The sequence below is a fragment of the Pleurodeles waltl genome, chromosome 8, assembly GCF_031143425.1.
Source record: "Pleurodeles waltl isolate 20211129_DDA chromosome 8, aPleWal1.hap1.20221129, whole genome shotgun sequence".
In the NCBI taxonomy this organism is placed as follows: domain Eukaryota; kingdom Metazoa; phylum Chordata; class Amphibia; order Caudata; family Salamandridae; genus Pleurodeles; species Pleurodeles waltl.
Window position 1 is genome coordinate 1,416,053,038 of NC_090447.1, and position 16,089 is coordinate 1,416,069,126.

The 16,089-nt window shown below is 42.4% G+C and overlaps 1 protein-coding gene across 2 annotated transcripts in view; it reads left to right on the forward strand.

The window, feature by feature from the left end:
- Nucleotides 1-16,089, forward strand: part of MORC3 (MORC family CW-type zinc finger 3) — a 327,051-nt gene that overhangs the window by 126,519 nt on the left and 184,443 nt on the right. For both annotated transcript variants that reach the window (XM_069202531.1, XM_069202532.1), the window contains exons 6-7: nt 6,180-6,330; nt 8,856-8,987. In XM_069202531.1, the coding sequence (XP_069058632.1) occupies nt 6,180-6,330; nt 8,856-8,987 (283 nt within the window). The remainder of the gene's footprint in view (nt 1-6,179; nt 6,331-8,855; nt 8,988-16,089) is intronic.

Below are 16,089 nucleotides of genomic sequence, written 5' to 3' on the forward strand. Positions count from 1 at the left end.
TGAAGTAGTATTTTTTTACAGTTTTGCTTTGCACTTTTTATTTTAAGTAATTTCTTTTTTGGAGTTTACAACAAAACAATGGTCAGCAGAGTGCATCCACACACATGCCAACACACCTTTACATTTGACAGTAAACAGTATATCAGTAAGGTCAGATAGTTGGCAACAGGAGGTGGTGCCGTTATTCAGTATGATTCCACCATGTATCCCATATTGCATGATACTTTTGTGAACATCCACGAGCTATAGAAACTGATTTTTCAGTGGCTGCTCTCGTATCCATTCCCTTAATCCATTCAGAGATTGTTGGAGTTTGGTGTAATCCAGTGTCGTGCAATTTCCCATTTTGCCTCCATTAAATAGATGATCACAAAGTTTTTAAGGTCCATTCGGTCCACCCTAGACTCAATGTGGCATGTTCTGGATTTGGAATGAGCATATTGCCAATAATCGTACTATTTTGTTGTGTATCCTAGTCCAGTGTGTTATAATGGGAGGGCAATTTCAAACCATATTTAAAAAAAACAGGCGTCTCCCATCGAGCATCTAAAGCAATTCTTATTGTAACTTTACACGTTTGTATATCGGAAGGATCTTATATGGTTTCCAGTAACATCAGATCCACTTATGTGCTGCCAAAACATGCTCACATAAAAAATCTGTCTATTACTAGTAACTTGCAAGTACCTACTTCATCAGTAAAGGTATTAAAATAGGCATGCTGCCGAGAAATATAGTGTGACCCTTGAGCAAGGATGGCACACAGCTTGTGGAGCATACCACATCCTTCTGAGCCAAGTTACAGGTTTTATGAGCAAATCTTTATGGTGGTGGCAAGTTTAGTTTGACATGCCCTATCTTAGCTTGTGTTATTTTTCATATCCTGAATAATGCTTTGGACATGACCAGCATGAATGCTCCTTTATCATATTCCTAAAAGGAGTGGAGTTACTTTTACAAAGCACAGAATAATGGAATTTACTTTGGTAAATCCTGAAGTAGATATTCAGAGGTATTTTGTAATACATGGTAGTTTTAGGTTTTAACACAGGTACTCCAGCTGTACTGTAGGTACATTTAAGTAGTGCTTACTAGACATTAAAGCACTTTTTCGATGGGAAGAAAATCCAGGGTTAGTAGAGTAATCAATTACTTTTTTGCTAGCTGTCTCTGTAGAGGCACATCATTGTTTTTCTAAATTATTCACCTTACTACAGTATTAGTACCTTGTTTTAGTAGTAAAGTCAGCCACACAATTACTGTGTGTTTACTGTGATGTAAAACCTCTTCCTTTAGAAGACCCTTTTCATTGTTGCCATTTTATACTTTGGCCATGTGAATTCAAGTTTCCTGGCTGTTTAAATGGGTTTTGAGCATTTCTTCAGCAAAAATAGAACAGACATTCTTTTTTTTGTTCAGAATAATTGAGAATATTGTTTCTTCTCAGATTGTCTTTTGATGAGTCTGATACTGTTGGGAGTTTTATTTTTCTCTCCATTGACAAGTTCTTAGCGCCAAAGGGCTGTTTTCTGTGAGACTATTTTGTGGTTTTGTTGTGGCAGAGTATACTGAATCTGATAAAGGATTAATCCACATAAGCCTGCCCTTCTCATTGGCAAAAATGTATTCTTTAAGCAAACAAACTCATGTAAATATAGGCAGCATGTTTTTAATCTGCCATATAGGACTAATGAGCTTAATCCAAGAATACCTTCTATCTCTTCTCACAGACAGACTAACTTCATGGAAAGACAGCAGACTTCTTACAGATGAATACACTGATTAATCATACCTCACCCTAAAACTGCTACTTTTTATTTCTTCCCAAATGCCTGCAAACCTAAAAGACCACCTGGGGCCATACCAATCACCACAGTAGACTCAATCACTTCACTTTTTGTTGAGTATGTTAACATCCAACTTCAAAATGTTATCAAAACACTTAAAAACCTTTGTTGAGGACACTTAGGATGTCTGCAAACAATACAATGGGAGTCTGACTGTGTTAAGGTCACTCAAGGTGTCACTAGCTTTATACACCTCCACACATGACAAGGATCATAAAATTTCAGCTTAGAACTTGATCTGCTCATTTGATTGCAAAAGATGACGACTGTGGATATCATGGTCAGTCTGGAAAACAGTTGTGTTTGTAGCATGGGCTACTGTAGACTGCATACTGTGCACTCTCTCCATCGGGTTCAGACTAATCTTCAGTTGCTCCTGGATAGTTGAACAACAGAAGCTGAGAAACACCAGAATCCTGACGTGAGGAATGTAGTTTTCACACACAAGACCGTTGTGCTTGCATTAACCACTGCAAAAGCTGCTGTACAACCACTCTGGAGCTGAATGAAATTGAGAAGCCCTGATCTAGGTCACATGAGAATGACTTAAGTGGGTGACGATGAATATTGAGAATACACCTTTAAGTTCTGCCCCAAGTGCAGTAGTATGTTCTTGTGGTAAGAACAACATCAAGTCTGTAATCTTGGTCTCGCGCAGGGCCACGACTAGTCTGCCTGTTCGACTTATATATATTTTTTCAATGTAGGAAAAGCACGTGCCACCTAAGAGATCAGCTGTAGATGCATTATAAGAGGCAGCGCCAAGGCTCTTGTAAGCAACGGTCTGTTTTATCTACTATCACCACAATGTGGCAAGAGAAGTATGAGGCAGCCTCCCAAGATTATGTCCACATTCACAGGCTTGTCCAACCTGACTCTGTCGTTGTACACAAGGTGCTTTAGAGGGGATTCAGTCAAACCACTGGTGATACAGCTCTGCCCGATAAGGAGGGCAAAAAGATCAATGCTGTGAGCAAGCAGATGGCAGTAGAAGCTGCCACCTAGTGGTGCAGCACCAAAACTCCTGGCTTGTTCTCTGAATATGATAGACACCAACGGGAGGAGATGGAAGAGCTTAGCAAACAACTTCCAGAGACATGTAGGAAAAGGAAAATGACTGTTCAAGAAGGAAAAACAATTTAAAATGCCAACATCCAGTGTGCCATAGATGGTGCTGAATCAGTCTCAAGAGAAACCAACACAGGTACTCAGCAGACACACTTCGTGTCAATCATCTGACCAGAAGTCCAGTCACACCTCATTTCACTATCCTTTGAGGAACATCCCTTTGGTCCCCTGGTAGATTCTATGTTGTAGAAGATTATAAAGGACACAAGTAGCAAAGGCTACCAGGTTGCTACAAATCCAGACCTAAAATTCTGGCTTTTAGTTACAGCAAAGGCAAATATCTTCAAAGGCAGCAGCCATCTTCCAAAGGCAGCTGAGCAGCCACAGAAGTCCTTTCTGAAAACCCAACCCAAATAAACCTTGTTCAGTTTGCATTTTGTGGAAATAGTTGATGAAAGGCTAGAGGTGCCCCAAACCAATTGCCTTGCACACCTATTGACCATGCCCCCGGAGTAATCAATGACTGTTGGGGGGGATGCATTGTGACACATACAGGGAGTGCAGAATTATTAGGCAAATGAGTATTTTGACCACATCATCCTCTTTATGCATGTTGTCTTACTCCAAGCTGTATAGGCTCGAAAGCCTACTACCAATTAAGCATATTAGGTGATGTGCATCTCTGTAATGAGAAGGGGTGTGGTCTAATGACATCAACACCCTATATCAGGTGTGCATAATTATTAGGCAACTTCCTTTTCTTTGGCAAAATGGGTCAAAAGAAGGACTTGACAGGCTCAGAAAAGTCAAAAATAGTGAGAAATCTTGCAGAGGGATGCAGCACTCTTAAAATTGCAAAGCTTCTGAAGCGTGATCATCGAACAATCAAGCGTTTCATTCAAAATAGTCAACAGGGTCGCAAGAAGCGTGTGGAAAAACCAAGGCGCAAAATAACTGCCCATGAACTGAGAAAAGTCAAGCGTGCAGCTGCCACGATGCCACTTGCCACCAGTTTGGCCATATTTCAGAGCTGCAACATCACTGGAGTGCCCAAAAGCACAAGGTGTGCAATACTCAGAGACATGGCCAAGGTAAGAAAGGCTGAAAGACGACCACCACTGAACAAGACACACAAGCTGAAACGTCAAGACTGGGCCAAGAAATATCTCAAGACTGATTTTTATAAGGTTTTATGGACTGATGAAATGAGAGTGAGTCTTGATGGGCCAGATGGATGGGCCCGTGGCTGGATTGGTAAAGGGCAGAGAGCTCCAGTCCGACTCAGACGCCAGCAAGGTGGAGGTGGAGTACTGGTTTGGGCTGGTATCATCAAAGATGAGCTTGTGGGGCCTTTTCGGGTTGAGGATGGAGTCAAGCTCAACTCCCAGTCCTACTGCCAGTTCCTGGAAGACACCTTCTTCAAGCAGTGGTACAGGAAGAAGTCTGCATCCTTCAAGAAAAACATGATTTTCATGCAGGACAATGCTCCATCACACGCGTCCAAGTACTCCACAGCGTGGCTGGCAAGAAAGGGTATAAAAGAAGGAAATCTAATGACATGGCCTCCTTGTTCACCTGATCTGAACCCCATTGAGAACCTGTGGTCCATCATCAAATGTGAGATTTACAAGGAGGGAAAACAGTACACCTCTCTGAACAGTGTCTGGGAGGCTGGGTTGCTGCTGCACGCAATGTTGATGGTGAACAGATCAAAACACTGACAGAATCCATGGATGGCAGGCTTTTGAGTGTCCTTGCAAAGAAAGGTGGCTATATTGGTCACTGATTTGTTTTTGTTTTGTTTTTGAATGTCAGAAATGTATATTTGTGAATGTTGAGATGTTATATTGGTTTCACTGGTAATAATAAATAATTGAAATGGGTATATATTTGTTTTTTGTTAAGTTGCCTAATAATTATGCACAGTAATAGTCACCTGCACACACAGATATCCCCCTAACATAGCTAAAACTAAAAACAAACTAAAAACTACTTCCAAAAATATTCAGCTTTGATATTAATGAGTTTTTTGGGTTCATTGAGAACATGGTTGTTGTTCAATAATAAAATGAATCCTCAAAAATACAACTTGCCTAATAATTCTGCACTCCCTGTATATAACCTTGGATCCTTTGGTGTTTTCCTGTTTTGTCCATTGCTACTGCTGGCATTCCACACCACACCAATTAATATCCCACCTTGCCTGCACAGCGTCAACCAAGACCAATTAAAAAAGTTTGGAGAAAGGAGAGGTTCCTGAGCAATACCTGAACCCATGTTTTAAAATGTATAATAGGTTTGTGGTAGTATTGTTCTTTATTGCATTTTTTAAAGTTCAGAAAATGTCAAGCAAATATTCCCTGTATGCAGGCTCTAGTTTTCATTCTCTACACAGCCATATGTTTTTCAGCACCTGTACCCGGTAGGAGCAATCGGGCTCATGCCACCATAGTGCCCAATGATAGGGATATCTCTGACCCGTCGGATTAATATGATTGTCAAGTCCAGTTATCCCCTCCACCATCCTTAGCCCAGCCTGGCTGTTAATTACAGATTTAAAAAAAAGAAAAGAGCGCTGCAGTTCAAAGAGAAGTCGCCACCCTCCAGCCCCACAAGGTATTTTAGGAATATCTATGTCGGCTGAAATTGAGGTGCAGGTATTTTGTGCTGCTGTTTATTTTAGTCTCCTTATATATCCGATTTGAATCTTGTTATCTGGTATTCCAAGTTTGCTTTTACAGGTTGAACTATGTTGATTTTGTAAATGTATTTGTAATCCGCATAATCTTTACAACGTTAGTAGAAATAGTGCAAATGGTAGCCTGGGTATATCAAAATTCAGTTTCAATCCCTTGATATTTAATGTTATTTTATAGTGGCTTGTGCATCAAGGCCATCTCCTAGATCTTTTGACTGCCTCGGTCCATTGAAAGACTCACGGTGGATTGTCCTAAGGGGTACTGCTCAGCAGCTTGAAGCACAGCTTAAGCCCTTTGATTTATGCCTTGATTCTACCTTGTATAAACATAACTCACTAGCACATTCAATGTGGAAAAAATATAGAGACAGTGACTTAAACAGCGACAAAGAGAAATTAATGACATAAGTGATATGGTTGGGAAACTGGCAATTAAATTCAACATGACTAAGGGACCATGAAAGTTGGATGATTAAAATGCAGAATCCCGTTTTGTAATGTTTGTTAAATGTATGGATGTATCATGAATGATTTATGAGCTTACATTGATTTTTGGTTTTCTTCAGGGATAAGCATGGAAAACCCGAATTCGATTTTTATAAGGATAAATATGATATCCGAATACCTGAAGATTTAGACGATTCATCCGGAAAAACTGGATATAAAAAGCAAGAAAGAATGGACCAGATTCCACCTGAAAGTGATTACTCACTACGTGTACGTATACTTGTAGTAATGTGCTTTCTGCTTCACACATAGTTCACTACATTTTGTCGGAATATATTTTTGTACGCCGGTTTTGTCAGTGTGTAAATTCATGATGTTTCATATGTGGTTGGTGAGGCCATAGTATGAAAATGTAAAATAAGGTCACCTTGGTTTGGCCCTTGAATTTGTTAGCTTAACATGCTCTTGATAATCCTAACATTTATTGTTTTGACAGCTATCCACAATTTGATATGCTCATTTACAGAAGAGCAAATCTGTCTTTAAATCTCTTGTGATGTCAACCACTAACCTACAAGCCCCCTCCAGCTCAGCAACATTTTCACATTTCTTAGCCTTTAAATTTGGTCTAGGATTCTTCCAGCCAATTAGGACTTTTGACTTGAGAGGCTTCAAAGACCTTCTGTTCCATGTAACCTGTCACTGGGCTGAGGAAAAACATTTCTTGCCAGTGGTGGAACAGAAGACAAAGTTTTGCAGTTAGCGTCATGTCTAACACCAAAAATTACAAAATCATGTATATGAATTAATTACCTGTTTCAGGTCTGAGGGCTGTATTAGAAAACAGGCGTTTCCATTTCCCTAACTTTCTGTCCTCATGATGCCTAGTCTTCAATTTTAGACAGGGATTTGACTTGAGTTTAACCCAAGCTTGCACTACTTCCCTAATCACAGCTACATCTGCTAGATTTCCTCAACTCGGTATGTAAAAACACGCAATAGCTCCACTACCATTATACCATCACTATTACCACCACAGATAGCACCACCAGTAATGTCAAATACTTGCCACCACCTATATTTCACCACTGACTGTGCTCCCCACTGCCAATACCACTAAAAGGTGTATGTCAGAATATCAAGAAGTAAAATTGCATGGCCAACACATAGACTATCGCGATATTATGAATGTAAGTTTATATAGATGCGTGTACCTTTAGTATCCTGAATGCCAAATTCAAGGGCCTTGGTGATCCACATCTACCTTTTGAGGTACGTAGATCAGAAGTCAACGAGATTAGATTTATAGTTACCTATGTGTACTTACCTTTGTGATACGGTTATGTTGAGGAGTTTTTTATAGAGGAAACTTGAAACTTAGAGAGGTGTCCTGATGCTATAACGATTATAGACAAATCAGCCTAATCAACTTGCATGGTTAATCACACAAAGATTTTGAACATTTTACCGAAAGATGGTGAACAATAGTTTTGTGACAGCAGGGAGCATCGCTTCATAATTTGGTGGCTAGTTGAATAAAAGTATGGCATCCACAATGTGGTTTCCTATTGAGTTGATCCCAGAGGAGCTCCCATCTGAGTATGCAGACAGGGAGGGGCTGATGGAATGACTGAATACCTTTCCAGTTTTGCCACAGTCCAAAGCAGAGTCCAGTGAGCAAAACACTGAGGTACTGAAGAAAAAGCCATTGTTTGCACTTGAAAATGCAGCAGCAGTCCTCTTTAGAGATGCCCAACATTTTTGGTGAACAGGACCCATTTGAGAAAGAGCAGATGTGTCCCTCCTGGTCACAGCCGACCTGTCCATACCAGACCCCAAGTCTTCATCCTCGAGTGTCTCTGAAAAAGATACCTAAAGTGTCGGATGAGGTAGCATGATATGCTTCACATCACCTGTTACTTAGATTGCTCCAATTGTGTGGGCAGCCCAGACCAATGGTTCGCATTCATGAGGAGGTATTGATCTTTGAAATATGGGTTTGCTGGAATTTTTGGGAGGAGTGGCTAGAATAGTTGGGTGGGAGAAGGTTGTTGCACTGATAAACTACAGACATTTGTTTGTTCAGTATAAGAGGAGTTCAGATATCTGAAAGAAATATTACAGTAGTAATATCACAGTAGTGGGTGAAACTAAGTGTTCAGGCCATTCCAGTGCTGCAGACATTGAAGTTCTGAGAGCAGCCAGTTAGACCGATACATTTTTCACACACTGACTGTTTCTTTAATTGTGAGAGGGGGCTAATCACAGCAAGAATGGTAAAATTGCATGAATGGCAAGAAGGAATTACTAAGATTGCAAGTTACTCGAATGAGACACGAGAGCTGGATTAGTACTAGGGTCCTTAGTTTGTACAGATTTAAGACATAGGGCTGTCCTCAACAAACCATATTGCCCACATCACATTGCTTGACTCATTCTAGACTAGGTAGGTGGATGGATGAGTGAATTAAATTTGTGTAGCAGGGGGAGTGCACAATAGGTAATGGGTTAACCATTAAGGACATCTTCGTTTTAGTAATAAAATAAAGATACGCCACCCATTTGTTGCCAACACCCATTTATAATGACAAATTTCTGCATTGGTGACTTGTATCGTAGTTAATTTAACATCTCATTCCTTTAACAGTTTTCTCATGATGGACTTTCATCGTGTGACTTTATTTGTAATTATTTTACAGTATTGTAAAGGTTATCTGCAATTGAAACTTGAACAAACTAAGTTGAAGTGATAGCAGCAGACCTTGTTCAGTAAACACCACTATTTTGTTTTTTAGGCTTATTGTAGTATTTTGTATCTGAAGCCTCGAATGCAGATCGTGATAAGAGGGCAGAAAGTCCAAACAACGCTGGTTTCTAAGAACCTTGCATACATTGAACGGGACATTTATCGACCAAAATTTCTGGCAGTATCCTTTTTATGTACTTATCATATGGTGACTTTCTGAATTCAAAGTTCCATTAACAGCTGCTGTCTTCAACTATTTTGTGTTGTAACAAATTTTCAGCCAGCTCCCCATTATTTGACAGCTGTAATAGCATCTGATTTCCTCAACCATGCTATATGTATGTATGTAGATTCACACTGCAGAAGTTGGGATTTCTGAAAAGGTAAGTAAGACATTTTACCCAACTCTTAAAGTCACCAATAACTACAATTTAGTCCAGTGTTCCAAAGTCCCAGTCTCCTTTCTCTGCGCCATTGACTATTTGCAGCTATTTATCAATTTACTTCCTCATGTATAGATTTCCTCTTGTTATTTTTGTCTGATCCTTGTTTTGTCCCATTTACTATAAGATTATTTCTGCTATGTCTTTGTGGGTCCTGTACAGTTAATGTAAAGAGGTGTGTTCAAGAGTACCCTTTTTGGTCAGTTTCCATGTGATTGCCATCTAGTTCTTTAATTGCTCACCATTTTTAATTTGGTGAAAGAGGGATGATACATTCTTGGTTTCTCCACCAGATTACATTTCCAGATTTCATTTGTTGGTGGATAGAGCAGGCAAACGATTCCATCTTCCTGTTGTAGTGAAGTAATTTGACTTATTCCTATATGAGTAATCGGTTAAGAAGTCTCTATTAGGTCAATTCTTCATGTAGAACACATCTAGCAAGAGAAGAAAGCGTATGTAAATGTTGGCTACGGTAGCTGCAGTAATTGCACAAATAAATAAAAAGTATAGTATTCCAGATAATTCACTAGTATGCCTTCTAGGTCACCCTAAGGCAGTTTCACTCACAATGCAGGTGACTCGGAGACGACCCAGCCATCCAATGGCACTCCACACAGCACCACCAGGCCTAGAATTTCTGGAGAATGGCTTTGGCAGGGAAAATATTTACCTCTATGACTATGTCCATCAGAGCAGTGTGTGCAATGGCAGTTGTTGGCAGGCATCCTTGACAAATGTGGCCAGACATCACTGCATATCTAGAAATACTGCTGAAAGACAAAAAACAAGAGGGGGAAAGGCATGCTCCATGAGGGTGTAAAAGCTTCATTGGCACTAATCAATTCTGCAGTGGATGTGTCAAACATAGGCTTCAGGCAGCTAGCCGGAGCAGCAGTATTACGTCATCAAGGGTGGGTAAAAGTTACCTTCTTCAGACCAGGGATTCAAAATAAAATCTTGGATATGCCTTTTGATGAAAAATGGTTATTCAGAATGCATATAGATGATGCGCTTCAGGGAATCAAAGCGAACACAGAAACTGCCAAATTCACTTGCAGCTTTACAGCAATGTAGATCTCATTCCTTTTGTGGACGAGGCAGACTCTATCATCCTGAGGCTTATTTCAGAGTTAACAACCTCAACAACATCGCCAGGGCTATGCACCATATCAACAGCCATATACCTAAAGACTGCTGCAGCAACCCTGCGCATGGCACTCACATACACATAAACCCCAGCAAAAAGTCCAGCACGCTAGACATCGCTGATAATCTTCAGCCATCTAATACTGAAGAATGCCATCTAACAACATCAGGCCCTCACCAGCTCCCCCTCGCTGCGGTCAGTGGCCTCCTCCACAACGCTGCTAGGAATGCTCCTGCCCTGTGCAATTCAATCTGTGGCAGTCTTCCCTATCAGCCAGCTAGATGACTCATTTAATTTTACTCCCTTGGGCTTCTCTTGCGAGTTACTGTTTTTTTGTTTAATTTCATTCTCTGGGCTTCTTGTCACTTTTGCCTGCTAGGTGCCGTTTTGCAGCATGGGCGCACCAAAGGCAATCCTGTCTGCACCCAGCGCCAGGAACCCTGGCCCTCCAGGTACTCCACTGCAGACATCTGAACCCCAGACCCCGGAGGCTTCAACAACTGCTGCTTAACATCTCGTTGCTCCACAGCAGGACCAATCACCTGCCACTGGTGTCTCTTTACCTGCAGCCTAGGATCACCCACCCTCACAGAAACCCACACCCATCCGCCAACATTCACCATTCCGGAACTCCTCTGATGCCTCCTGATCAATACCATATCGCTCTGCAAACATGCCATCGAAGTCTGGGACACCAGCTTCACCCTCACCTGACCGAACATTCATCATATAGACGTGGCTCAACCCCTCCTCCAACCCCAACATAGCTACCACAATGCACAACGGTTGCAAGATGACACACCGGGAACGCGCCAACAAATACGGAGGTGGCCTCACCATCATCCACAAAGAATCAATCCGCACCACCACCGAAGATGACACCACACCAATCATGGAACACCTGCATTTCCAGCTCCACACTGCTGACAAAACAACCATCAAGGGCTCCCTTGCCTACAGACCCCCAAGACCGTGCACCGGCCTCTGTGACGCCATCACAGACTTCTTCGCCCCACCTGCCTCAAATCCAACTACCACATCTTCCTCAGAGACCTAAGCTTCCACCTGAATGACTCCACAGATACCAAAACTGCCAACCTCTTAGAATGGACAGCATCAGCCTCACCCACTCACCTAGACTGATTACTCCATCTTCCACTTCACCATCACAGGATCACCTAACACCACCCCCAACCCTGCCAGAATCTCCCTCTGCAGCTGGAGCAAAGTGACACACAACCAATGGACGAATGCCCTCAACACCACCCAGCCCGACGGTGAAACAGGCAGTCGAGAACTTCAACACTTGGATCACCAACGCAGCCGACCATGTCGCCCCCATCAAACCAGCCAAAATCCTCAGACGACACAGACCAAGCCACCTTCAAGTCAGCCCTCAACAAATACCACCAATGACTGACGCAAAAAAGGATGCCCTTGCAGACCCCATCGAACTAGCGCCAACCACACTAGGGAACTCTTCACCATTATCAGAGCTCTCCTGCCCTACAATCACCGAGAAAACGATCCCTCCCTCACAGGAATGCTGTGACACTCTAGCGAATCACTTCCACAACAAGATATCCACCGTCTACAGGAACTTTGAGCACTGACCCACCGACCTCCTCAGCCTCCTCACTCCAACTGAAGCCTCCCGCTGACTAACATCTCATCACCTGGGAACAGCTCACCACGCTGGACACCAGAGCCATCATGAACTTCACCCACTCAGGAGCACCCACAGACCCCTGTCCTGACTGCCTCTTCAACCTAGGAAGCAACAAGATCAGCCACCCACTCACCACCATCCTCAACGCATCCTTCGCCACAGCTACCTTTCCTGACAAATAAAAACATGCAGAGGTAAGACTTCTCCTCAAGAAACCCTCCGCACATCTCAGCGAACTCACAAACTATGCCCCATTTAAGCCAATATCCTGGAGAACGCCATCAGCCGTTAGTTTACCAAACACTTGGAGTGAAACAGTCTACTAGACTCCATTCACTACTGCTTCCAAGCCAACCACACCACCAAGACCACCCTGATCACCACCACAGATGACATCGGCACACACCTACTCGACAGAAGAGAATCGGCCGCCCTGATCCTTTATCGACCTGTCCGCAGCCTTCGACACCTTTCCCCACCACACACTCATCAAGAGACTGCACCACTTCAACACCTACATGCATCATCATCAAAACCTACAATAACAACATCATATCCTATGCCGACAACACCCAGCTCTTCCTTTCACTCTCAGAAGATCCCCACCACCACCATTACCAATCTCCACAACTGCATAAAGAACGTAGAACAATGCAGCCTGGATGCAGGAAAACTGTCTTAAGCTCATCACAGACAAGACTGAAGTGCCTATCTTTGGCAGCCATACCTCCTTCTGGAGTGACACCTGGAGGCCTGCTGAACTCGTACTCAGCCCCACAGCAAAAGACCACACCTGCAACCTGAGCATCATCCCGGACAGCAAATTCACTATGAAACAACAGCTCAACAGTCTCTTCTGCCTGCTTCTACACATGCTTTGAAGAATCTTCAAATGACTCCCTAGAAGCACGAGAAAAAGTCAAGCAAGCCCTAATCACCAGCCATCTGGACTAAGCCAAAGCACTATACGCACCACTCATGAGAAGGCCCCAGATGATACAGAATTCAGTGGCCAGACTGATCCTCAACCTGCCCAAACAAACTCACATCACCAAGCACCTGAGGAAACTCCACTGGCTCCTTGCCCTGAAAATATATCAATTCAAACTGCCATATGCCTGCAAAGCCCTCCATGACCAAGGACCAGCATCCATGAACCACCCCTAAACTTCCACCAACCATCCAGAAACCTTTGCTCTGCCTCCCTCGCCCTTGCACAGACACCACCCATCCGCCATAGCCACAGTGGAGGCAGCTCCTTCTCTCACCTCGCAGCCACGTCCTGGAACACACTCTCTCTCCATCTCCAAACGTCACCCTCGCTGACGAACTTCAGGAATTGACTCAAGACCTGGCTTTTCTACTAAGCCCAGTAGCTCAGCACCTCTATACCCTTATGGGTGATAAGCCACGCTCCACAAGTACTGATTGAACGCTGTAGCAGGTAAAAAATCTACCTTCTGGAACAACTTGAAGGCAATTATTATGGACAAATGGGTCCTGGACATTATTCTGTACAGTCATGTTTGAGTGTATTCAACATCCCCCAACAACACCCCTACTAGAATAAAGCATAGACACCTACATTTTTTGAGGGCAGACATTTGAACTATGCTATGGAAGAAGGCTATAGAAGTAGGAAAAAGACATCATCAAAATGTGGGACTTCACTCCAAACAGCAGTATGGTTGCACTTCAAGACGTTTTTCTTCTTTTAATGAAAAACAAATACATGGTATCATTGGATCTCAAGGATGCGTACTTTCATATACCCTTTCACAGAAAACATCGAAACTTCATTCGAGGTAGCTGTTTTCCAAGTACTCCTTGTAACCTCTGGTCCCCCGTAGAATATTTACAAAACGTAAGGTTCCAGTAGCAGCCCACTTTCGTTGTCTAGGGCATCAAGTTTACCCTTGCACCGAGATGAACGGATGCTCAAAGGCTCATCCATAAAGTCTACCAAAAGTTCAATCAAAGCTTGTATTCAGCTCTTCAAGTCCTTAAGCCTTCAGCTACACTAAAGCAAGTATTCCTTAATTACAAAAACAAAATTCATTTTTATGCACCATAATATATACAACAACTGTAAATGCAGCACCGTAACAACCAAAAAGAAACGAGCACTCTTGGTGCACAGCTCAGAAGAACACAGGCACAGGGCTTACATTTCTTCGTCCTAAATCCCGCTTAGTGGTCACTACTGATGCCTGAATGGAAGGATGGGTAGCACACCTTCATGAATGATCAACAAAAGGGCTTTGTACACTGCAAGAAGAGAGCCTTCATATAAATGTGCTCAAACTCTGAGCAGTCAGGAGGGGATTATGGTCTTTTTTTTCCCCCCACTCCTCTCTAAGTTGAAAGTGCTGGTCCGAAAAGACACTACCACTACAATTTTCTACATCTGAAAACAAGGTGGTACCTTACTCCCAAATTCTATCAAGAGGCACCAAAAATTTGGCATTGCGAAATTCACCATGAGCAACGATCATGCAGATTACCCCAGCAGAACATTGTAGGACTACCACGAGTGGGAGCTGAAGGACCCTGTTCTGAAGCAAGTATTTCAGACTTTGGAAAAATCAAACATCTGTTTGCAACAAGAAATGCCGCTATTACGCAAGCAGGCAGCTACAACTACATTCCTGGGGAAACTTTCAATATATGCTTTTTCACTGATTCCCCTCCTACCCAAGCTAAAATGAAGGGGACCCTGCACACTGATTCTTCTAGCCCCCTACTAGCCAAGATAGTACTGGTACTCGGACCTAGTGCAATTAATGCAAGTCCAACCTATTCAGTTGGAATACTCAGTGAATTGTTTCACCACATTCAGGGGCCAAATACTTCACCTGAAACCGCAGTCCCACAAAGTGACAGCCTGGCTCCTGAGCACATGAATTGGGACACTATGATATCCTGAAAGACTGCAAGGACATTTTAGCACAAGCCAGAGCAGTCTCAACAAATAGAAAATATGGCAAAGTTGAAAAGATTTTGTTACTGGTGTCACTCTAAAGAATTTCACCGTTTTCAAGTACAGGTCTATCAACTTCTGCCTTATCTGTTGCATTTAACGAAATCTGTGCTTAGACATCCCTCAATCGGAGTTCACCTAGCTTCCATCTCACATTTGACAGGCACACCGAATGTACTATCTGCATGGTTGAACATAATTGTTAAAGCGTTCCTATAAAGGTTTATTCAGAGTATTTCAACGAACTCCAGCACCTCCACTTACTTGAGAATTAAATATTGTACCTTCACTATTCAAGTCATCCCCATAGAAATCTATTCATAAAGCCACCATTAAATTCCTTACCTGGAAAACTGTATTTCTCCTGGCAATATCAGCAAGAAGAGTCAGTGAGATATGCAAACCTTTCATACAATATTCAAAGGACAGGGTAGTGTTAAGAACAAATCACAAATCCCAAGTTACAGACTGCGTTTCAGCTCACTAGCTAACAGTTATCCTTAAATCATGTCTTCAAAACACAAACACTTCAGCAGAAAGAACGCTTTACTCGTAAGAAATCAAAAGATGCCTAAAGTTCTATCTCAGCAGAATTAAGACCAGAGAAAATCCGGTCAACTGCTAGTCTTTCTCAGCACCATGGAAAGGTTTCCTTGTGGCAAAGCAGGGCATTACAAGATAGGTGGGGACAATAATAATTTTCTGGCAAGCAAAAGCTGGAATATCTCCAACACTGAAATTTTAAGTTAAGTCTGCTAGAAGCAGAACTGCTACATCAGCACTCAGTTCAAGACTGTCATTGATAGAGATCTGCAGAGCTGGAACATGAAGGAACATTCACACTTTCAAAAAGCAATATTGCCTAGAAGCAGTCGCAAATAGAGATGTAGCAGTGGCACAGGCAGTCCTTAGCCATGTATTCCAGTAAGGTGAGCCCCTTTTGCCTTTCCATCGCTCCATCCTCATGTACTATGTAAATAGATTGGAAATGTTAACTGCTTGCTAGTTTGATTGAAGTATGTGAATCCAATGCTGGTCCTT